This window comes from Photinus pyralis, unplaced genomic scaffold (assembly GCF_008802855.1).
Source record: "Photinus pyralis isolate 1611_PpyrPB1 unplaced genomic scaffold, Ppyr1.3 Ppyr1.4_LG7, whole genome shotgun sequence".
Classification (NCBI taxonomy): domain Eukaryota; kingdom Metazoa; phylum Arthropoda; class Insecta; order Coleoptera; family Lampyridae; genus Photinus; species Photinus pyralis.
In genome coordinates, this window is record NW_022170738.1 from 4,880,751 (window position 1) to 4,905,168 (window position 24,418).

General features: G+C 36.0%; 1 protein-coding gene across 1 annotated transcript; it reads left to right on the forward strand.

Annotated features, from left to right (window-relative positions):
- Positions 1–17,887: 17,887 nt before the first annotated feature.
- Positions 17,888–19,116, forward strand: LOC116177205 (matrix metalloproteinase-9-like). The gene is made up of 7 exons (XM_031496106.1): positions 17,888–17,995; positions 18,051–18,091; positions 18,153–18,290; positions 18,336–18,433; positions 18,483–18,647; positions 18,701–18,807; positions 18,864–19,116. The coding sequence occupies exons 1-7, from the start codon at positions 17,953–17,955 to the stop codon at positions 19,031–19,033; spliced, it is 762 nt and encodes a 253-aa protein (XP_031351966.1). The 5' UTR covers positions 17,888–17,952; the 3' UTR covers positions 19,034–19,116.
- Positions 19,117–24,418: the final 5,302 nt, after the last annotated feature.

Sequence of the window (24,418 nt, forward strand, 5' to 3'; positions counted from 1 at the left end):
ATTAGAGTGTATGTAGACGACAAATTAACGTGGAACAATATATATCGATCACGATATTTTGTAAAATGTCCCAAGTCATTGTTTGTATTAAGGAATTTGAAGCGAGCAGTCGGTATGAATACTTTTACGATCCTGTTATTTTTTCTTGGTTCATTCCACTACAGTATGGTGTAACATTATGGGGAATTCCTTCAAAGTAAACAAGATATTTTATATTGCAAAAAAAAATAATTCGATATCATAGTAGGAGCCGAATATCTTGCCATTGTCAACCATTTTTCAAGGAATTACGTATCATGCCGCTACCATGTATTTCATTTACGCAACATTATGGAAATCTACATAAAAAAGCGGTCACTTTGCAACAAATGACTATTCTCATAATTACGGTACTCGAGGCGCAAAAAATATAAGGGTTCCTTATTACAGATTAAGCCAAATCAAAAAATAATAGTCCAAGAGTTGAATTGTACAACTATCTTCCAGATCCTGTTAAATGTCAACAATTCAATCAGTTTAAAAATACTATTAAGAACCATCTTCTGAACCACTGCTTTTACTCTGTAAGCGCATACCTAAACACACCCTGTGATTTAATGTAAAATACCTTCTACTGTTTTAAAAATGTACTATTGTTAATGAATAATTTTATTGTTGTATTATTACTTGCATGTATCACTATATTTGTTTGTTATTTTATGTACCTATATATGTATATTTTTTTTTATTGGATGCTATGTGTCAATGACGTGTCGAAGCCAAGGATTGGTGGAATGACAAATAAAGATTATTATTAATAGTCTGACGCAGATTTTTAAAGAAAGGGCACCCTCATTGACAACATATACAGTAACACGAGATATCGCAATGCAAAGGGGCTCCAATGTGGATTCGGAGAATCATTGTCCATTCAGCTGACGATAAGTGCCGATATCTCTACACAAAGGCACAATATTTATCTACTAAAACGGATATTCTTGAATAGATTGCCTAAAAATAGATACTGTAGATTAATTGATAATGCCCAACATATGTGCAATCGGTTGCAAATAAATGATTCACTATTTCTTTTGTCTTATTAAACGGGAAATTTCAACGAGAAACTGTGCCATAAAAATTGTTAAAAAATGCCTCCGACTAGCTTTAGAGTTCCCTAATAAATGTTACCTTTTTTACTCCCCTGGTTTACACAAGATATCTCCTTCTTTTATCTGAAAATTTGCTGGATCCTTTGACGTTGTACTGTCCAGCAAAATAATAACACCGAAGTGACAAATTATGGTATATTAATAAAAAATCAGAAAAATATTAAGGGTGGTTTAAGGATACATCTCCTTTTGTTACATTGAATCTTCTGGTATTTACTAAACTTTACCTTACCTGTCACAAATTTGAAGTAGTTAAAATTTACTTCGAGGTGACCATCACTTTTCTAGGTCTAAAGATATCAATGGTTCTTTTTGATTTCACATTGACAAATTAGCAGGCAAATTAGGTTCTACACAACCGCTGAACTTGATTTCCTTCACAGTGAAATTTGATGAGATCCCTTTGATTCGGAAAGAGAAAGTTTGATAGAATGGAGAACAAATTCAGGAGGTCCTTTTGATAATACGCATTCAAAAGACCATATTTTACATTATTCTCGACTACTTTAGCCAGGATCTCTCATTTAAACTATTAACCGTAATGATACACTAGGTCACAATGTAACTTTTTACAATGATCGTAAAGCTGTCGATTGAGATTTATAAAAGAATACAGAAATATGACTAATCTCTTTATTTACAATTTTTTCTTCGACTTGAAAGATCTGGAATTCTTACGGCTAACTTTGTTGAACCATCAATACGATCTTGAATATTATTTGATTTTACTAACAGTTTTCTTTGTTGTATTTTCGTTTTACACAGGAAATAATTCAGCCTACCCGAATGAATTTCCTGACCATGGGCCTGGTTTTGGCTCAAAGACCGTTAATTGAATCGTACGTCTTGACACGAATTTCTTCTCCCCTCTATTAAGCGCCACCGTTGCTAATCGAATGACTAATTTCGTCAAATTAATCCCCTCTCTCAACTCTAAGTTAACTTTTTTTTACGCTTACTTATGGTGGAATGGTAATGGCGGAGATATGTTATTAATTTTTATCGGTTCGCCGGCTTTCAGGGCCGTTTACGGAAATGCTGAATCTGCAAATTCAGCTTAATTTTTTCCAAAGGAATGCCTAGTTTGCAACCTGGTAGACGTAACTTAATATGACTTGTTTCTAGTTTGTAAATCAACACAAAAGCTCGACATTGGGGCGCCAGATTTAATTTAGAACAATTAATTCATTGACGATCGTGTGAGAAACGGAAGTGAGCTCGCCGACAAAATATAAACTTGAACTTAACATAAGTAATATTTGTTTGGTTGAATGTTCCTGAGACCTTGACTCTTTTTAACTTAGAACATACTTCAAAGGAAAAATCACAAAAAATTTAAGCAAAAAACTGCTCTCGTGACACTACCCTTGTCAAGTATTACCACGCACACGTACAAAGCCATCTTTCGTTATGCTACTATTGCCTGGGGAAGCTCTTCTGCAACAAATAGAATCCTGACACTGCAGAAAAGAATAATTCGTTGTATTTGCCTTGGTGAAATGCGAAAACACTGCAAGTCATTATTTATAAGACACAAAATAATGACTATCCACGTATTATACATATATAAATGCGTATTATACGTCTTTCAAAACCGTTCCCAATTCCTAACGACCAGTGAAGTCAACAGGGGAATGCGAGGAAGCTAAACGTACCGCAACACACCATAATACTATGAAAAATGTCCAAAATACATGAGCGTAATAGCTATTTATACAGGGTGCGATTATGCGATATGCGATTATTGGCTCCCCAAATTATTTTAGAGCAAAAATGTATTAAGGTTTTTTGTAGAAAAAAATTTTTTACGCTATTCAACGGTATTAGTTTTCAATTTTTTTCATAATAAAGATGATAAATTGGAAAAAAACCGCATCTTTTTCAATAATCTGTGATGCCATGGAATTTTATAAAACAAAAAGTAGACCCTTCTGTTATTTTTGACATAAATTCGTTTATAAAATTTATTAAATGAAATAAAAATGTATTCATTATCCGAGAAAATTGAAATGGTTTTACGTGGGAAATAGTGCCCGTCAAGTTACTGCTTTGTTTAGCGTAAAATATCCAGAGGCCAATTCCAAGTCAAACTACTATTACGCGCATATTCCAAAGATTGAAACTATGTACCGGGTGATCCAATAAGACTGTTCCTCGGTCATATCTCCAGAACCGTTCGTCATATGACTTAGGGGTAAAAAAAATAATTGGGTAAATCGGTCATGAAGAATCGCCGCGGAAAGAAAAATGACCAACAGAGGGCGTAACTGCCATCTTAAATTTTAAAATTGCATTTTCTTTAAATTTCGCATATTTTTTTACATTTTTAAAGTGAACCAGTTTATCTATCATTTTTGTAAAAACAATAACTCAGTTATTTCAAAAATAAAGATGGTGGGGCGTTCAATTGTTTTTGCAATAACCTGCTTTGAGTTCTTAACCGTTAGACCGATTGTAACAAATTTCGTATCGTTGAAAAGATTCCTTGGATACCAAGAATTAATCAAAATATAGTTAATTTAGTCGAATCGTTCTCCGCCAGGGGGCTAATTTTGACACTATGATCCTAAATCCTAAAACAATAAAAAAAATCAAATGGAAAGAAAAAGTAGCCAAATAACATCCAAAGAGGCCAGTGAAAACCGTTATTCAAATTCTCGTTCCTAACCTCAAATATTGGGAAAATGAGGTGACGTATGAGGTTTTGGTAACTTCGTAATCCATTTAAATTATATAACAAATTGCATTATTTTGCGGTGTAAGTACTTATTACACTTTTTCATCGTTATAACAATTGACAATAAATGTACGGCAAATCACAACCTTTACTCTACTAGTCTACTCATATCTAATTAAGTGAAGCACAATGATGATCACTTAATCTTAGACGGTAAAAATTTTGCACTTTACTTGGGAGGTCTCGGTGCACGTCTGTCGCGAATCTCAAGATTGATATGGGCGGTACTGGCGCAAATTAAATGAAGAGATAGCAATACACTTTAGTGTGGTAATGGAAGTTACCGTACAATTACGTAACTTAACGCATGCATGTATATGAAATATAAACTTATACGATGAGGAGAATGAATTAGCCATCGATGACGTGTAATTATATCTTCGTGTTATTTTTGTACGGACATCAAACATTTCTCACTGCTTGTGTAAAATTTAAAATTATTGCAGCGAGACCTACTTGGATGCATTTAGAGTTTTATTACAAGGGCATAACTCAAGTTAAGTATTTTGTCTACGTTGCGCATTGTTATTCCTCCTCTTGGAGGATGGTTTGGGTGCGTTGCTTCTGACAAGGCACTTAGGCTACCTTTTGTTACTAGATAGTTAAGACCTAATCGTAGTAGTTCCAGTTAAAGCCAGCGAGTGCGATTCTGTTATCCTAAGTGCTGTTGAATGACAAAAAGGAGTGTTCGAAATGCTGTCTAAAATTCACTCTTATCAGCAGTCAGTTTATTGGGTGTGTTGAGCCCTATATTTTCACAGAGTCCCAAAATTACACAAAATCCGGACCATACTTTAGCGACCGTTTTTTTGTGCGCCTCGACGTGCCATTTTAGTTTTCCAACTGGATTCTATCCTAAGTGATCTTTTTTAGCGCATTTTTGCAAAAATTTTTTTTTGTAAAAAGTAGCTTTTAATCTCACTTTGGCTGGCTGGCTGGCTGGCTGGCTGGTCGGCTGGCTGGCTGGCAGTAAATGCGCGCCCGTAGAAAAACGCTTGTAAAAAGACAAGGAGTGTACATGTAACTATCGGGGCCGTGTAATTAAGAACGTTAGGGATGGGGCTACAAGATTTGGAGTCGACGACATCTGGACGCCATCCCCGAGCGTATTATACTAACCTGGAGATTTTTCAGTTTTTATCTATCTTCTTCTACAGTTTTTCTCCGATTGTTTTCAAATTGGTGTCGTCGGGAAGATCTTGTCAACGCGCACAACTCCTGCGTGGCGGAATTTTGTTTTTTTTCCTAGGGGCGAAATAAACCACCTTTTGCGCGGCGCGCTTCGAGGGGTAGTCGACTTTGGGCGCCCAAAAGTTTCTTACAGCGCGAATCGCGGTCTCTCTTTCTCGTGTCACTAATAGAAGGTCGAGCTATGTGAAGTACCCAAAAGTTGAATACGATTTTATGCCGGGATTTTAGCGAAATCTACCAAAATGTGAATTACGAATGAACGGGACGTCGGAACTGTGTATCGACAAAGGGAATGTGGTAACCCCCGACGAGATCTTACTGATGGTGGAGTCGAAACTTCAAATCCGAATTGTTGCGGGTGATCAGAAGTGGGTGTCGACAAAGGGAATATGGTAACCCCCAAAGGATTTTACTGATGGTGGAGTCAAAACTTCAAACGCGAATTGCGAGTGCACGGTAAGTGAGAAAATGGTACCGACAAAGTGAACGTGGTAGCTTTCGGCAAGATCTTATTGATGGTGGCGTCAATATTGGCTAATAAAACACTGATCTGCCACACAAAAATGCGCTGAAGTCCCTTCGATCTCACACGAGGACTTTGATCATTTTTGTATGATTGCCAACCGAGAAACGGATTGGTTAAGCAGACAAGTTAGACTTAGAAAAATTCTGCACTCATGATGATGTTATTATTTTATTTATAACATAATCTGGCAAAGAAAGCTTCCTCTGTAATTATCGAAGAAATATGCAGCGTCTAGTACAAACCGGTGAATGTTAATTGCAACAAATTTGTACTCGCTTTCATATTGAAGTCAGGGATAATTTCCTTGTTATCATTATTAGTTAATATCTTTTGTACACCAACATAGATACACTATTACAAGAGTGAAACCTGTAATTATAAATTACAAGCTCATTTTATATGCTGCTAAATTACCGTTTATAAATAATGGGTATCCACCCAAGTAAAAAATGCAAAACGTAATTTTCCTTTTTTGTGGAGGGTATACCTGCAGGATAGGTTAAATTAAGAAACGTTTAGCAATGCCCCTCAATGTCAACCTTTCACATAAAGACTAATTAAAACAGGCTTTAAACGTAGGTAAGTGGCCATTTTGTTGCGAGCCAAATCTTGTTATTTCCCCTCGTGACAATGTCTACGCGTACCAGGATTTCTAAAATGATATTGCGACATTTTCAAAAGTTACGGTTGCCAAATCTTCCTCTGTAATCTGCTTACCCTTGATAATTAATTGATACCTAAAATTATACAAGAAAGCGGCCATTCAAAGTTGCTAACTTAGTACTCGACAGCTGCCTGGATTGCATCCAATATAAACTTAACCTAACTTTTCTTATTAATAACGGATAAGTAAGTGAAATACTGCGGTAATGGATTGCTATCAAAATATTTTTATTGCTACTTGTCCCGCGTCTTCGAGGTTAAGATTAATATTCTCACTTATTAATGGGACGAAGCTAACGACAAAACCAAGTGCTCACGAAAATAAGTCTCGTTCGTTGGAATCATATTTCCGTTTCCCTCAACAATATATAATTGATGGGTGGTGTATTTCCAAAAACTTACCTCACAGTAACAAATTCTCGCTCACATTTGTGTACGTACCCCCATCCCCAAATTACTATATACATCAACATCACACGGTACAGCTACAGGCTACACATCCCTGAATGGGTTAACAGAAATTCTTTTATCGCTAAAATAAGAAAATTCTCCCCCAGAAAGTTCGCTTCATGAATATTTACCGCAGAAACATTCGCTTTAAAATATCGCTTCAAGAAACACCACTTTTAAAAATGAAATGTTAACGCTAGTTAATAGGCTAAAATGTTACCTACCAAAAATATAAAGACCAATGTCAAATGTGTTTCATTCGTGTGTTGCAACAAACGTTGCGTTTCTGCTAACGTGCTATTTTATTACCTACATTGGATATAGAATATTGTTCTCAACGTGACAATTGCCTATGATCTGCATGTCTGAAAAATACATATGGCTGTGTTTTTCCAGGTGCGATAGTACTCTCGTAATTGCTGGTAAATACACTCTCTCCCGGTGATGAGTGAACTGTCAGTGAAGACCGTGTGGCCGATTCGTAGTCAGGTTAGGATGATTTCTTTATTTTTAATTTCGGTGGTATCGAACGGGTCTAGTTCCAGTGTTTTTATGAGGTCTTTAATTCGGTATTCGAAGGGCTTCCATCGGATCTAGTAATTGTTTTCGAGAGTAGAGTGCAATGCCTTAAAATGATTTATTTGGTGCGAGTATTCCGCGATTTTGACGAAGTATTTTAGGAATAGGTAGTTTAAGAGGTAAAGGAGGACGAGATGAAAGAGCTTTTAAAATAATATTGCCATGGTGATTTAATATTTTTACCACCCGCGTAAGGGAGGTATTATATTGGGATGAAAGTGACCCCCCCCCCACTTTTTTGACGGAAATATAACGAAGCAAACCATTTGTACCCGAAAGACATTCTTAAACTGGATTTCTCTAATACCTTTAATGCACTCCATCAGCGCGACTCGATGCTGAAGGAACTATATTCACTGTTCCCTGAATTCTACAACTTTGTCTCTCAAGCATACAATCCAATTTTTATTTTGGCGAAAAATTGATCAAATCACAAACCGGCATACAGGGTGACACTCTAGGACCCGCCCTTTTCGCCATCACTATTCAACAAATGGTGGTCTCCTTGAAGACTGAAGTAAATATTTGGTAGATGGATGATGGAACTATTGCTGATGATCCAGAAGCTGTCCTACAAACAATCCAGAAAGTTTCTTGTGATACAACTCATCTTGGAGCCGATCCGGTGGCCGAAGACAACACTTCCAGCAGGTAGCTCCTGATATTACTATTCTGAAACACGATAATGTCGAATTCCTCGGGGTTCCTTTGTGTGTGGACTCAATTCGAAGAATGCCAATACGAAAGATCGAAAACTAGAAAACTTTTGGTCAGCGACTGGGTGCCCACTCAGCAGTCTATTTTCTTAAAGTATCCATTTCAACTCCCCGCATAATCTATTTCTTATGGTGTGCATCCTCTTTCCGATAGGAAGATTTACGCATTAAATGCGATTCCGCGCTCAAAATCATTGCTCAAGACAAGTTGAATTTATCTCTAGATGCATCATCACGGAAGTAAATCGCCTTACCAATTTCTATGGGAGGTCTCAGACTACGTCATGCCTTATTTGGCTTCGGTCCACATGTATGACAGTCAAATTGACAAAATTCTCGCCTTTGGCCTCTCATCACGAAGCAACACTGGCAGAAGCAACCTCAAAATGGTCCAAAACAAAACAACAGAAACAAAAGTTTTGGGAACTCCCAAAACTGAACCCACCTACAACAAAAGACAACCAAAACAACCAAAAAGGTCGTGCACGGCTTCTCGCGAATGCCACTAAACATGCTGGAGATTGGCTGAAAGCCATACCATCACCACATGTGGGCATCTCTCTGTTGAATGTTGCTGATATCTGTGTAGTTCATGACATTGTTCAACGAGGTCTTAGGACCGCCGAAATTCCGCCCATCGAAGAACCAGCAGAATGCTCAAGATCAGATGGAAAGAGAGTCGATGGACTAATTCTGATTCCTTGGTTGTCCTTGTCCTTCGTTGTATGTGTTGGGTTTCACTTGCCGAGACTCCTTTGCCCTTCCTACCTTTACGGCACTTCACTGTCGGATGCGCTGCAAGATTGGGAGAGAAAGCTAAACGCAAGCTCTACGCAGAAATAGAAAACCGTATCATTGTACCGGAGAGAAGAAAGGCTGGATTTGATCAACACAATTGGAGAGAGAATAACCAAAGTCACAGGGGAACGTCGAGCTGCAAGTCATCTTTTCCAAAGAATCAGCTTCGCACAACGTGGAAACTGGGCCTCGATCCTGGAAACCCTGCCCGCTGATGGAAACCAGCTGGATCAGGTATTTTATTTGTAGTTCAGAATGAAATTTAGTCAGAACTCTTAAAAGATAGGAAACATTTCAGCCATTTTGTTTCGTGATTTCGACTGCGACATTTTTGAGTTTAGGGCAAATTTTGAAAAACTGTGAATGAAATTAAGATATGAAAGTTAAAATTGAGTTTAAAATAGCTTAAATAAAACAATGCTTTCAAATTTTATCTTGTGCCTATAGTAAACTCTGAAATTATAAAATTATTTAGTTGCAATAAACGCCATTTTATTATTGGTTATTGAAACTTCCCCATTATTTCATTTCCCTCTGTCAGGTGGCACTATAAAAAACCATATTACAACATGGCAATAGTAATGGACCCTTTAACCTATTTAAATCGACGAAGTTAGTCATATTGATTTCAAGGGCAATAAGACAGATTAAGACTAACGGGCGATCAAAAATGAGTTGCTGTCGAGTCGCCTTTGGAAGTTTAAGTTAAATACGAATTCTCTCATGCAAACAAAAATTCCAAAGGTGACTCAACCGCACTCATATTTGATCGCATTGTATAAGAGCATCTTTTGTTATACTTGAAATAGTTTCTTTAGGTGTAATGTTCTTAACAAGAAAATTGCCTGTGATCCTCAAGTCTGAAAATATATGGCTGTGGTGATCAAGGGGCGAGTAATACCTTCTTAATTCTGGTGAATCAAAAGCGTTAGCTAATGTATAAATGGCGAAGGCCATAGAAACACATAATGCTAATTAAATACGAAAGGTAGTTTGCGCTCGGTATCTGTCGATATCTGTTATACGAGTATTTCTTGAGAACTAAGTACCGGAAAAGTGTGTTTTTTAAACGGAGGATGGAACATCTCAACTAGAGTATCTGCCGGCCGTATCAAAAGTTCAAGTGGAAATGTTCCGATAACGAAGTGACAAAATACGTCACTGGTACCTTTCAACGAGTCTCATTGAATTCTATCTAAAATGCGTAGTGCTATTGGAGTGCAAATATACTTACGGGAATTTAAAATATCTTTTAAACAAATTTATAAAATTTGGTAGTAGCTTGAGTGAAATTTGAGGGGGATTTGAAGAGCGATCTTCGGGGGAGTAGAAGAAATGCTTAACAAGAAATTAAGCAAATCTGGAAGGGACATAAAGGGAATTCCAAAACTTGCGGGGAACTTTGTAGTAACTGTCAGAGAGCATAAGAAGTACTTGACAATATGATGAAATGGGTTTAGTCAAAGTCTGGGAAACACTTGAGGGGAACATAAAGAAAAATTGAATAGAAAAACTTTAAAGGAGCTTGAGACGAACTTTAGGACGCGTTGGCGAGGACACGTGGATTTCATGGCTCCAGTGACTCTCAGACAAGGGGGTCTCTGAACTTTTTTTAGCTTCTTCCTGTGGAGGCCACCATACAGGGCACCGTACAGTATTATTGGCCTTATCACTACAGTGTACCGACAATATACCAGTCGAGGGTCCAACCCCACGTACAACCAAAAGTCCTTCTACATGTCCATTGACATGCAGTGACCTTTTTGCTTATTCACTAAATTTGCCCCTTCCAGGTCAGGTGGGAGTGTGTTATTCATGTCGACTTTACATATTTGGAGTGTTATCTTTGTGGACCAAAATATTAACTCAAAATTGCAGTGAGAAGTAAAAAGTTGCAAAGTAAAAGTAAAAGTGAAATAGGCCTCTGGTCAGACCTAGTCGATGTCCGCGAAGAGCGAGCCCATCAAAGGTACGCTCTCCTTCTATTCGTAAATGGAACAAAAAACAACCTCGCTCTTTTCCGGGTTAACGGAAAGGTCATGGCTACTGCACCACCTATCCACCTGTTCGAGAGCCCCCTGCATGAGCTCTTTCACGGTGTTTGGAAACGATCGCGAGTCCAGAGTGCAGAGGAGCGCGTCTAGTACCAGGAGACAACACATTACCCTGCGGACATCCTATGGTAACCGATGAGCTCATCTCCGTCCGTTTTTGGCCTGTATCTACCTACTATACATTGCCTCTAGATCTCATTTCATTTCATTTCATTTATCGACGGAAAATGATACATTACATTACAACAAAGCCATGGGCAGAAAATGGAATTTCATAAGAAAGGCTTTTTTGTCGAAATTTTATAAAGAAAAAAAAGGTTTATTCATGAAATCGTTACTGCACAATCGTAAATTAAATCGTACATACCGCACACCCATTGTTCATTACTTCATAAACTTATCCCCTTTCAATTCATATAGAAAATAATAGTGCATAATTATCCTTATTTGTTACGGAATGACAATTCAATAACGTGCACGGAAGTGATCGGAAGCCATTTTATAATAATTCCCCTCTAATGATCCTTTTGGTATACCCACAAATAAAATACTTTAGATATGCTAATGAAGTGTGTGTATTTAAGTATAGGTTACGTTTACGTCGTTCTTTTTTGTGAAAATTTATAGTGCATGCATGTTTTTATTGCCACTTATAACCACCGATTTCAATATTATAACGCCCCCTTTTCATATTAATTGGTGCAAATTTTATTATACGGTGTTATAATGCCATCAATTATAAACCAAAGCAAATTCCTTTTTTCTCATATCCTCTTATGAGCAGTCTAGTAATTTTCTCTGTAACGAATTAGGGTTATAAATGATTCCAGAATAAGGCCCTTTTTTGTAGAATGGCACAGAAGCTAGAAAAATAGGTACATCGCTTGATTTTTAGCGCATTTTTGGAAAAAAAATCGTTATGGCTGGCTGGCTGACTGTCCGACTGAGATCTCAGCAATTACAATAGCTAGAGACTTCAAATTTTCACTAAAAGCTTTCTGATGTAGTGTAGATGAGCAGGCTCTAGTCTTGAGTTAGATTACTTGTGAGATCGATAATTTTAAACTCTGCTAATGAAATACTGATCTGCATTACCAAAAATGCGCTTTCATCATCCATATGCTGATTTACAACTTTTTTATAATAACGATGACAAACATAAACTCTGATTAGATACCGTAAGCGCCTGTTGTACCACGACAATTCAATCTTGGTTCAATTAATGGGCTAAATGAAGAAATTTGATCCGTTAACCTATCTTGGCCCTAAATGAGATTTGTTGCTCGTTTTTTGCAAAAGGTTTTGGCCCTAGAATTACCCTAACTCAAGAAAAATAAGAAACAGGTAAAATGCCCCATAATTATTACCTACCTAATTGAAAAATGCTATTCAAAATGAACGAATAGAAACGTGGACACACTTACTATATTACGTATACGCATTGCAAACCTTTTTCCAAGTCCTTCGCATATTATCGGTAATTAATTACATAAGGATATCTCACATTAAACGTACATTTCAATTGATTAGATTGCAATTAATCTACGTAATCATATCTATCATTCCGAACAATAATGATCAATTACGTTCAATTAAATTGGATAGCTTTGTTTTTTTTAAATAACGCACCCGTCGGTGTCCTAATTTTGTAATGCATCTGTCACATGTTAAACTAAGTGACATACATGATCCGTTGAAATAAGTAGCCTTTTTCTGTAGACGTATCTATCAAAGTTGCACGGTTTTCATTCAATTAGGAGTAAAGTATAACTGATGATCGTTTAGAGCTTGAACTGTACATCGTACAATAAACCTTGGCGAAGTTAATGTTGTAAGGACATGGGCAAAATCCCATTGTGACAATAGCTTTAAATACATGTTAATAGAGTGACTATACAATAGTTAATAGAGATATTGTAGTTTTAGGGGTTGACACCCGGTTGAAAGAGGCCCTTGTGGGATTTTGTGTATAAAGAATGCGTATTACAACAGAACTTGCCCTTTTAATTCAGCTAATATGATTTTGATGGTTAGGTATATATGTATAAGATGTTTTTATGCCTGTAGATATGGATTACATTTAAAACGACATAGTGGTTTTTAAATAATACATCCATCATTTATCATACACACGTATCAATTTACCAAATGAATAGTTACAAACAAAATTATCATTAAACAGATCAGATAATGAATCCCTGGGCTAGTAATGTAGTGTATAGGGATATTTGTACCTTCGCATGTCAAAGATCGACTGATAGCGCATAATGTTTTCGTTATTATTTACAATCATATTCCCACTCTTATTAAAGAATGCCATAAAAGCTGCTATTTAATTATTTACAAATATAATTTAATATGTTGCCTATGCTCTCTTTTAAATTGATGGGGATTCTTTGTAGTGTACGATGTTGCAATTATATGATTTCGATCGCGTTTACTTTTTCAAATGGCAACTTTTAAGGGTGTGTTAGTTAAATATACAAAACTACACGACCCTCAATTAATGGTTTGATTAAAATAACTGAAAATTTTACATTTCTTTAGTTTACACTGTATGTACCTATTAGTTGTGCATGTATTTGCACAAAAGATTGTGCGAGAAACGGAATATCACCCCAGAATTTCATCATAGAGATAGTCACTCAAAACAGATAATTGTATATAATTATTAAAACTAAACGACACGGTGGGTGATTTGACCGCGACCCCTGTGTTAATTATAAAGGCTTGTTATTTGTATTTCAACCCAAAGTATGAGCATTGTCGCGGTCGAACCACCGCGCACCGGTTGGTTAGTGATGTAATAATTACAATTGGCAGATTTTCAAATAATCTCAAAAGGGCATTGAAATAACAGAAAATGGGCTGGTGCTGTAACAGTTTACGATAAAGTAAATTAAAAAGTAATCGTAAACGATTTACATAAAGCGCATTTCCACTTGCATTCATTTCCCATTTGTAAGATGCAACTTCTGTTAAAATCGTAAAAATCCGTCCACAAATATGAAAGATAACGTTGCACATGAGCAATCCATTTTTGACATGCTATTTCAATTTCAGTTTATAAGAAGAATTTCATTTCAATGCTTTTCTAAATAAGAAAGTTGGAACTGCGCATGCGCAAACCTAAATTTTGAAACTAATGTTAGATTTTCCTTTGTTCCAAGCGCCAAAGTATCAAATTTCACTTAAATGCTTCCATAGATAAAAAAAGTTGGCACTGCGCATGGGCAAAATATAGTATTTTACATTATTAGCCAGGTAAGTGAGTTTTTACTGGCGATAGGAGAAGTTGACTAGCGAGCCGTTAGGCGAGCTTGTCATCTCCTAGAGCCAGTAAAAACTATTACCTGGCGTATAATGTACAATATTTTATTTGTTACTCATTTGTAAACGTAAATAATTAGTTCTTAAATTAATCTTGAAGAAATGTCTAAAATATCATGTTATCCATGTAACAGAGACTTCGCATTAATTCTGGCCAATGAAATTACTCGATTACTAACTTGTAACATTTTTACAGGTCTGCTGTCAGTTTTACAGGTCTGCTGTCAGTTTTACAAGTCAGTAGCGTTTAAACATGACGTTTACCCGTTTGCGTTTTGTCTTGTTAATCAACGTTTACAACTGAGTAACAAATAAAAATTTTTAAACTGGCGCTAGATTTTCCTTTATTCCAAGCACCTATGTATCAAATTTTATTTAAATGCTTTCATAAATAAAAAAGTTGACACTGCGCATGCGCAAAACCAAATTTTGAAACTGGCGTTAGATTTTCCTTTATTCCAAGTGCCTATGTATAAAATTTCATTCAAATACTTTTATAAGAAAAAAAGTTTGCAATTCGGTTTATAAATTGTCGAGATGCGAAAAGGGCACTGTGAATTTTGAATCGATTCGACTCAACTTTTGGCATTGCGTATTATATGGCTAAGGCTATGCCCATATTGAATTTCATGCAATTCAGTTCATAACTAACGGAGATGTAAAAGCGATCGGACATTTCTAAACAAAATTATCGTTCACACGGACAGATAGAGGGACAGACAGGCAAAGGAACAGACGGACAGACCAACAGACAGACGACAAACAACAATACAAAATTATAAATAATATCTAGGGTGGTTAATAAACGGCAAAAGTGTAAAATTATGGAACATGTAAAAAACGGTTTGTTGGTTTTTTTACAATAACTTTTTTAGCAATAAACGCAGAAAAAATTCCTTCCTTGGTGCAAGCCTCGACACCATAACGAACCAAATAGCGAAAAAAGTAGAACAATAGCTCTTAAGATAAATAACTAGTAGCGTCGCAAAACGAGCGGACGGACGGACGGACGGACAGCCGGACGGACGGACGGACGGACGGACGGACAAAGTGGCCACAATAGCGCGTTTTTTTTAATTTTTGTGGAAATGCGCTAAAAATGGGTAAATTTTGAATTCATTTTACCACGGAGTAGCAAGAATAGGATTATCCGCAGGAGGTACGTGGTAACTTGGTAAGGAAAAATATTAGTCACGTGATTGATACAAAGTATTTCAAAATGTAAACAGCGTTAATAATTTGGTTCGTAATAATTGTGCATGTTGTTTTAACGAACATTTGTAGAACTATACGACATAAAATTATTACCCACTGAAGGAAAATAGCTCCCGAGGTCTTGAGAAATATAAAATCTGGGTTTCTCGGGTAGTACCTAATTAATCGATTAGAAAAAAAAATAAAATAGGTTGTGTAAGTAATGAAAACTTGCCCCTCATCTCAGTTAAAAGTTTGTGAGAGGTTACAATGTAAAGACATGGTTAAAGATTTTTAACGTTAGCAGAATAAATTTTATTTTCTGAATTGGGTACCTATAGCGTTGAAATTGGAACTGACTGCAATACAGTTCGATTTACTTATATAGGACTTCATATTTTTCGGAAAGATTACGTCGCATTTGTCTTCGTTCTTTATCGTCGATTATACTAATCTCTGATGGCGCCTCGATCTCTATTGAGATTTGTGGAATATTCGTTACAATTATATCATATGGTCATATTCCTTTTACGCTGTACTTTCCAACAAAAATTTATTATTATTGTACGTCTTGTTTAATTTCAATGCCTCCACATGCCCTTTGAACGCCAGTGAAATCTTTACGTTCAATTCAAATCAATTCACGAAGGCATTCGGTTGGTTGAGCGTTAAGTGTGTCTTTTGCACACAGTTTCTGAGATACCAGCAAATGTTAAATTGTTTATAATCTATATTATTCTGTTTTAGCTACACGGTTTGTCTAGCTTTTATTTATTTGAAATTTAAATTGGACGTTCAATTTGATTTTACAAAAGGTACCATTAAATTTCACAAAAATTAATCCAAAAATAAGAAATTTACTCATGCGCAAAAGCAGCTTTTAACTTTTTTAATGTAATCGATCGAGTTGCCTCCACTAAAGCTACTACTGTTAAAATTTCAGTAAAATCGGCTCATAAACAAGCCTTACTTCTGCGCATGCGCGCGCTCTGCTTTTCACATGTTTAATAATAAATCAATGTGTCTTCTACATTCAACTGTAGGCTCAAAACCCCGAAACTAGGAGCGAGTTACCTATCTTGAGGCAAGATTGCGCTAATCAAGTCTTCGGTTTAGAATCTATGTGTGATATACGAGTTGCGATTCAATGATTTCCACATATTTTGTCCTTAGTTAAATTTGCCTACAAGGCCATGTAATTTTCCATCTTGCTCTTAACAAAAGGTTTTTATTGCACCAAAGATGAGTCAAATCCTGTGTATGTCACCCTTTCTTAGAATGTTGGTACCTGCTTACCTGATCCATTTTCCCCAAAAATTGTTTTTAACCTCTATGTTCCCTCTTGAAGCCTACATGCTACATATTTTCTCAATACTGTTGTTATAATTTTATGTTATGCATTCAAATCATTACAATCACATTACATCATTTCTCGCAGCAGTATCTGTGTTTGACCATTGTTTTCCCCAGTACTCTCACATTCTCCGTATCACAAGTGCCTTTCGTGTTGTCATTGACAGATGCAATACCTCTCGGTCTGACAGACCAAGTCCCGCTCTTGCTTCCCTTGCCCAATGATGTGCACGCGTGCCCTTCTTACATTTTCAACAAATTCCTCGCGGTTTGGATGTTCTCTATTTTTTACAATTTTAAGGTAATAATTGACCATCAGCTGCTTACGGCGAAAGGGAAGTGGCCTCGACGTGGAGGAAACTAGTAGGGAAACTAGAGGTAACTAGTATTTGCTCCGGAACTGTAAGTAGGTATATTACGATTTGATTTGCAGGTCGCGCCCTGGTGAATTCAGATGGCCGCTAGGACCACAATTCAAAGGTAAATTTTGTTATTTTCGTTGATTCCTTGATTAACGTTTGGTTACATACGATCCAATCCAATTGTAACCATTACATTTGCGTCAATAGGTCATTAGGTCCGTTATTTCTCGTAATGCAATAGAACGCATAATTTGTCTTAGAAGCTAGGTCATTCAAATAATAATTCTGGCTTAGATATGGGACAGTTATATAATTTTGTGAATGTGCAAATCATATTGTAGCGAATATTCCAGAAATCCCGATAGACACCGAGTCACCATGAAAGAATAGTCATCGACGACAAACAACATAGGCGGATGTGTCGCAATCCTTCCGGGAAAAATGACGTGTTTATTCTAAAACATTCCGAATCTTTCTAAGAACATTCTAGAACAATTGTCGTTTACTATATACGCAAATTGTGGCTCATTTTGGTTCAGTTCCAACATCGTTGCGTGTAAATAAATAAACGAGGTAATTTAATTTACGTTACAGTATACAATAGAGTCAGTGCTGTTGGGGTAATAGATAAATTTGTTATCTTGTCTAACACTCATTTTAACTTCGAGGACTACTCTAAATTACACAATTTCACTTACTACGGTACGTCGATTTTAATGAGGAATGATAATTTTCGTTCATCAACTTATCAAATAACAAAAAAGGTTTATCGAAACCTCTTCAGTCTCTAGTATATAAGGCTGCTCCATGCCATTTAGAATCACTTTTCGAAAGGTGTTCGAAGAATAACCATGAACGGTTTACTCATCGTTACCTTAGCTATCTTCGCCGCTGGTATAGTACATTTTTCTTCTATTTTATTAAAATAATAATACGCAATTTGTTTTAGGCGCGTACGCTGCTCCTGCAATTAGCGCAGAAGATCAAGTTGTAAGTTTTTATCATTTGTTATCCCTACGTACCAACTAACCACTCTTTTAAATCTATCTAGCATAATTATTTGGTGCGATTTGGATACGCAGCAAAAGATGATCTTCAAAACAGAGCAAGTTTATCTGATGCCATCAAAAAATTGCAAAAAATGGCCAACGTTCCCGAAACTGGTGTTATAGATGAAGCTACCATTGAGGTAATGACGGATTAAACAAGCAAAAAAAACTCATTTCCTTTATAGTTTACCAAGAAACCTCGTTGTGGTGTTGCCGATTATGAGAACGGCAAACAGCGATACCATGCGTACAAAGCCTGGAGCAAGAGAGATCTAACATACAGGTATGCCTTTTGAAAACGAACTTTGAGTAATTGGCGTTATTATTAATAGCATTGGAACTGGAACTAGCTACATAACCCAAAAACAATACGAAGACTACTTTGCAGCCGCTTTGGGAGTTTGGGGCCCATATGGCGCTCTTTCTTTCACCCGCGTCTACAACGAATCGGAAGCTGATATCGTTTCCTACTTTGGCAGCCATAATCATGGAGATGGGTTAGTATAAATGTGGTGTAAGCAAATACAGTTGCTGACAATAAATTCCGCAGTTATCCTTTTGATGGACCAGATGGTACCTTAGCCCATGCATTCTTCCCTGATGATGGCGACATCCATTTCGACTTATCCGAAAAGTGGGATTTGGAAGGCAAAGAGGGTAAATCATTTTTTAATTATACCGATCTTATAATATCTAATGCTTGAATTTTCTAGGTTTTTATGACTTCTACAGCGTGGCTATCCACGAATTGGGTCACTCCATGGGGTTGGGACATTCAAACGTAAAGGAAGCTATAATGTACCCCGCGTATATGGGTGGTGGACGAGATAGACTCCATGATGATGACTATGATGGTATGATGCGGCTCTATTATAACCGTTGAACCTCGATATATAGTAATTGTCATAACTGCTATCACAGATAGTTAATCTGTGTTGCTATTAATGAATAAATGTTTAAAACGTATTCCATTTTTAATTAGCAAATACCTACGAATTGTCTCAATACGATCTATATCACCAGATAATGTTTAGGTAGTTATTGCTCGTTTCTCCCCGAGAAAAGTCATAGTGTGGCTTGAGAGCAGTACCTATATTTGGTCAAAAATCTCATAATTTTTACATAGTTTTAATTTTTCCTTTTGTTGGTTAGCAGCTGCTATAATTGCAAGAAGTATGGGGAACTGCAACTCGCTAGCGATAGCAAACGTGTTAAAGGTTTTAGAAAAACTGTATTAAAGGGTTCTAAATGAAAATGAACAATATTACTGAATGTAATAACCTAAAGATTTCTTTTCTACGAACCCCTTTAATTTTCTACAATGTGAGCAACAATGATTGAAGCGTGCGTCATCACCGCTTGTTCCTATTAATATCAAAACTACCTTCTTTGTATGGAGTTGTATACGAAAATGACGTTCTGCGCTGTCACAGTGACGTGCGTCTATTCGTATTTCGTATCTTGTATCAAATCAACATATGCTATGAGCGGCACATTGCCAATTTAGCTGAAGCGGCACGCTTCAATCTTTGTTGCTCACTCTGTATATTCAGAGTTAGAATTATAGAAACTTTCCCTATATTCATAATAACCTTTTAAAGAAGTGTGCAATTCTAATTAACATCATGGGAGCTCACCAAAATGTCCCTTAATAAATCTTTGAAAGGGTTCGGAAAAATCTGAATTCTTAACTACCACCAAGATTAAATTCACAAATTTTACTATAAAAAGTTTCTGTACCTTTGAAGGACCATCCAACGTTTTATTCGGAAGTTTACAATTCTACAAAACATATATTCACCCCAAACGGCAAAGGTTTAAGAAACTTTGTAAGTAAGGGGATTATCGTACTTTTGCACCTGAAACAACTTTTTAAAACCCTTAACACGAGTGTTGTTCGATTCCTTATTCTAAAATAGAGGTATTTTTCTTGACATTTGGAAGACGCAAAACCCGCTTAACTTTTTAAATATTAAGTTCACAGCTCTAGTCAAAAATCCAACCCTTTAAAGAAAAATTGTTTCTGTTTCTCAGTCCCAAAAGCAGAAGTTCTCACCGGCCAATAACACCTCATTGGAAAGATTCATTTACTAAAATGAAATGAAAAACTTTTCATGATAGCCCTTTTTAGAGGCACACTGATTAAAGGAAAAAAACGCAGAGCTTGATTGAAAGGTCTTTCGAAGCCCTTTATTTTGACGCTCGATTTTTAAAAATCGGTTGATTCGTTTTCGAGAAACTTAAAATCTGAATTAATAAATTAATTTTCACTATCCCAAGATTGTCACAAAGGCAACTGACAGCAAATTAAATTCTTTCTTTCCCATAGCAACAAATAAGCGATATTTTCGATAGGCCGATTAAATAAATTAGATACAATTGTTTCTAATTTCCTCAAAAACAGTTCGGCCGATTTTAAAAAATCAAACGTCACAATAAAGGACTTTCAAAGACCTTTTTTAAGGGAATGACCCTAGGGGTAGAGGGTGAAAGGGGGTGCAGTAGTTTTTGGTTAAAAAGTTGTCCACTTTGATACGTTTTTTGATGTGTCTGCGTTTTTTCCTTTAATCAATGGCTTTCGATAAATCAGTGGTGGGAGGGTTTCAAATGAACACCCTGTATATCCTTTATAGTTTTGCTTAATTCGTTCTGTCCGTCCATGTGCACTTTCTAAATGCACGACCTTTGGAATATGGTGTACATGCTCTTTAGGGAACAAGAAAGAATTGTCCTCAAAACAAGAAATATAGAGAGAGTTTACTGTCGATCATACGATGGATGATTTCTTATTCAAAAAATTAGACCAGTATGTAACGTAAAATAAGGAAGCATTGTTGCTTTACTACATGCGCATTGTCCTTCAAATCAATTAAGCGATACCGTGATACTTTGTTGTATTCATAATTATCATAATACGTTCAATATCTCTCATTACTTATACATGCTTATACATTATGATAATTTAGACGCAAAGGAAAGGTTGTAAAGCTAAAGCACGTTAAAAGGCAGTTTACTAAACCATTGGATTAATGGCGAATAGAAATAGAATCGCCTTTATTTTATGGTTTGTAGGCCAGCGTAAAGACATTGAAAATGCCGCATGTGGCACATGTCATAACTTCCGACTACTTTACAAAAGATAAGACGAGTAAAATTTACAATAAGCCATTATAGATATTGCAACCAATAATTCCGTACTTAAACGAAACGTTATTGCTGCAGTAAAACACAAAATGTGCAGGGTAATAACTAAACGTTTATGACACATTGTGGCAGCTGTCAATAGTCGTAATGTTTGTTCCATTTTGCAAGAAAAATTTAAAGACTTGCTCTGCACCGCCGATTTATTGTATCTAATATGCAATGTTGATCTTGGTTCAGTTGTAGGTGACCTGAACTAACGGCGTTTTGCGTACAAATACATTGTATTTACCTCAACGTTACATGATAAAATATATTCCGTTTCTTCTTATTACGTGTAGGCGAAACGATTTGATGGAACACCCAGATTGAGTTGGCGGTTGGCTTTGAGATTGCAATTATGGGTGACGTCATAACTTGGGTGTCTTACCAAAATGCCACAAAAATTATTTTCCATTGTATTTAATATCGCGCAACCTATAATTTTCTCGACATGTGAAAACACCATTTATCTACTACAGATAATTGTGAATTGTAAAGTGGGATCCGTGGCTTTCCATTCACAGAAATATGCTAAGATTTATTAAGTCAGCTGATGATAACTACGATGAATGAGATTTTAATTCATTTACTGTATATTTTAATGGATCATGACAAAGTGACGAAGTGTTCACTGTTCTCACGTAGATAGACGAGGGTTGTCCCAGGAAAACTTTCACAATTCACAGCTGCCACAGGAAAAGGAAATGAAGACGTTTAAGTTGTTTTCTAAAATCTTCAATGGAAACCACCCGTAACCCATACAGCTCATCTATAATCTAGGGGCAGTAATTATCATTCAATTTAATCTAAACGTTCCGCAATGGTACCAATTCTAACACGGATATAGGCATTTAAACATACCTTTGGCTATTAGTTTTTATAAACGTTTATCTTTTGGGGTGGCTCCACAATGGCAGTATTTAAATTGACATTAGGACTGCTGTTATTGTCACTCCCCGAATCTAGTCGAATAAATCTGCTCAAAATTTTATTTAAATTACAAGTTTATACTTTATTGCCATTATAAAATCCATTAAACGCGTTGGCCGTATTGTGACAGTGAACAAAAAATTATACTAAATTCTTGTTATATTTAGGTTCCGGCGTTAGTCTTTGTCGGCATCTCAAAGGTATTAGCACTAAAGAATACCTAATTGTCACATCGTAAACAGATTCCGACGCAAATTGGAGAATTTGAAACAGATTTTTTATCTGATTCGGGCCACCTATGCGCTTTAAGTTTAAGGCACTCGTGCTGAACCCATTGTTTTTAATTTTAAAAGAACAGCACTAATTTAAATAATTTGGTCGTGTTTACGTAAAGCACGCGTTATAGTTGGCGAACGGTTCGCTTTTTTGATGGATGGAAAATATATATGTGGATATAGGCGGGAAATCATATTACTTTTCGGTAAATTGAAATGAATAAGCTATAAATATGATTTGAATTCGTGATTTTGTGGAATTAAACGTTAATTTGTACAGGCGAATATGTTCAGAATTCGAAAGAAAATTGCATAGCGTGTTCCAAATTGCTAATAATACCATTAACAACTGGAAGTATATTTTTAGGTTTACATTCATATCCTTGTTTATATAAATTGAAGGAAGCGAGAGAAAGGTATGCGGATAGCAAATCAAAGAAACGCCACTGAATGTCAATAAGACTAACATGTGAGGTGTTATTATTACAAATTGAGTTTGTATAGGTAGGGAATTATATGTGCTTCAAATGTTGGTATTTCTTTATGAAATGTGTATATTGCTGTAGATAAGAATCGACTCAACATAAGAAGCGTGTAAATTCAGGAAATCATATCTTAATAAGATATAAGTGGCTGCTAGATGTTTTATGGTCCATGACGTTAGGCTATAATAAATGGAAAAACAATTTTTGCATGTAGCAATAGGTGAGCAAGGTTTGTTCCAAAGCCTCCCGCAATTAAAAAATGTGCAATGAAAAATTTTAAATAGTGCTGGTGTTGTGCTAAATTGTGCTGTTCCAATTTTAATTTGTTCTGACCTAGAAAATCAGTTTTTCTTGAATTTAAACACAGGGGCCAACTCGATTCTTAGCCCCAAGGTTTTTACAATGTTGGTAATAAATTGTGCCGGATGCTTATTGGATTGTGCAGTACACATTTTGAAAATAGTCTTACGGTAGCCCATATCTCCTGCACTCAAATGTTGGTGCGGTCATCTTTACTCTCAAACTTGTCACTCACTGTGCGCGTATATAAAATACTAAAAAGGCAAAAATTAAAGAAATAAAAATCACTTCGTCAACAGAATACAGAACCTGAACTAAAAAGCCAAGAATAAAAGTGTTGGGATCTTTTCACTCAATCGATTCCTAAAATTTCAACACTTTCAACGATAAATGGGTTCATCAGGACAAGAAAAGAAACAAAATAGTAGTAAAAATAAAATAAACTAAACTATACAAAACAGGGCCGTAGCCAGACTGTATAATCAGGACAGGATCACAAACATACAGGACAGGCGGCCTATTCCTGAACCATGACAAATTTTAGATAGATAGATACCTTTATTCTTTACCAGAGAGGTGTTGAATAATTCAAAAAATTTACAAACATTATAAACAAGCGTAAACAAACAACAAGAAAATATAAATATACATGTAAAGTTAAAAATTAATAAATACTAAACTACGTAAACTCCTGGAAAATATCAAAGAATTCCTTTAAAGAATAAAAAACAAAGGAATTAAGTCGGATTCTTAGCGTTTTTTTAAACAAATCAAGTGAAGGAATTGACCTTACACCCTGAGGAATGCAATTGTATATCTTCACAGCTATTACTATATGTGAATTATTAATAATTGAAGATTTAGCTATTGGTATTCTAATGAGTTGGGAATGTCTTGTACTGTAAGCATGATAGTCGGAGTTACGTTTAAACAAGTGAACATTACAGTGTACATAAACTACACATTCGAAAATAAATAAGTTATATACAGTTGGTATTTTTAATTTCATAAAATGGGGGCGACACGAGTCTCGAGGCCCTATACCAACTAAAACACGAATGGCTCTCTTTTGCAGCTTGAAAATATTTATGACAA

Bases quoted from the DNA above. Each gene is read 5' to 3' on its own strand.
- LOC116177205 (XM_031496106.1), top strand. From the start codon at position 17,953: ATGAACGGTTTACTCATCGTTACCTTAGCTATCTTCGCCGCTG. The intron at 18,434-18,482 runs GTATGCCTTTTG...TATTATTAATAG, and splicing joins AAGAGAGATCTAACATACAG to CATTGGAACTGGAACTAGCT. The intron at 18,808-18,863 runs GTAAATCATTTT...TGAATTTTCTAG, and splicing joins GGATTTGGAAGGCAAAGAGG to GTTTTTATGACTTCTACAGC.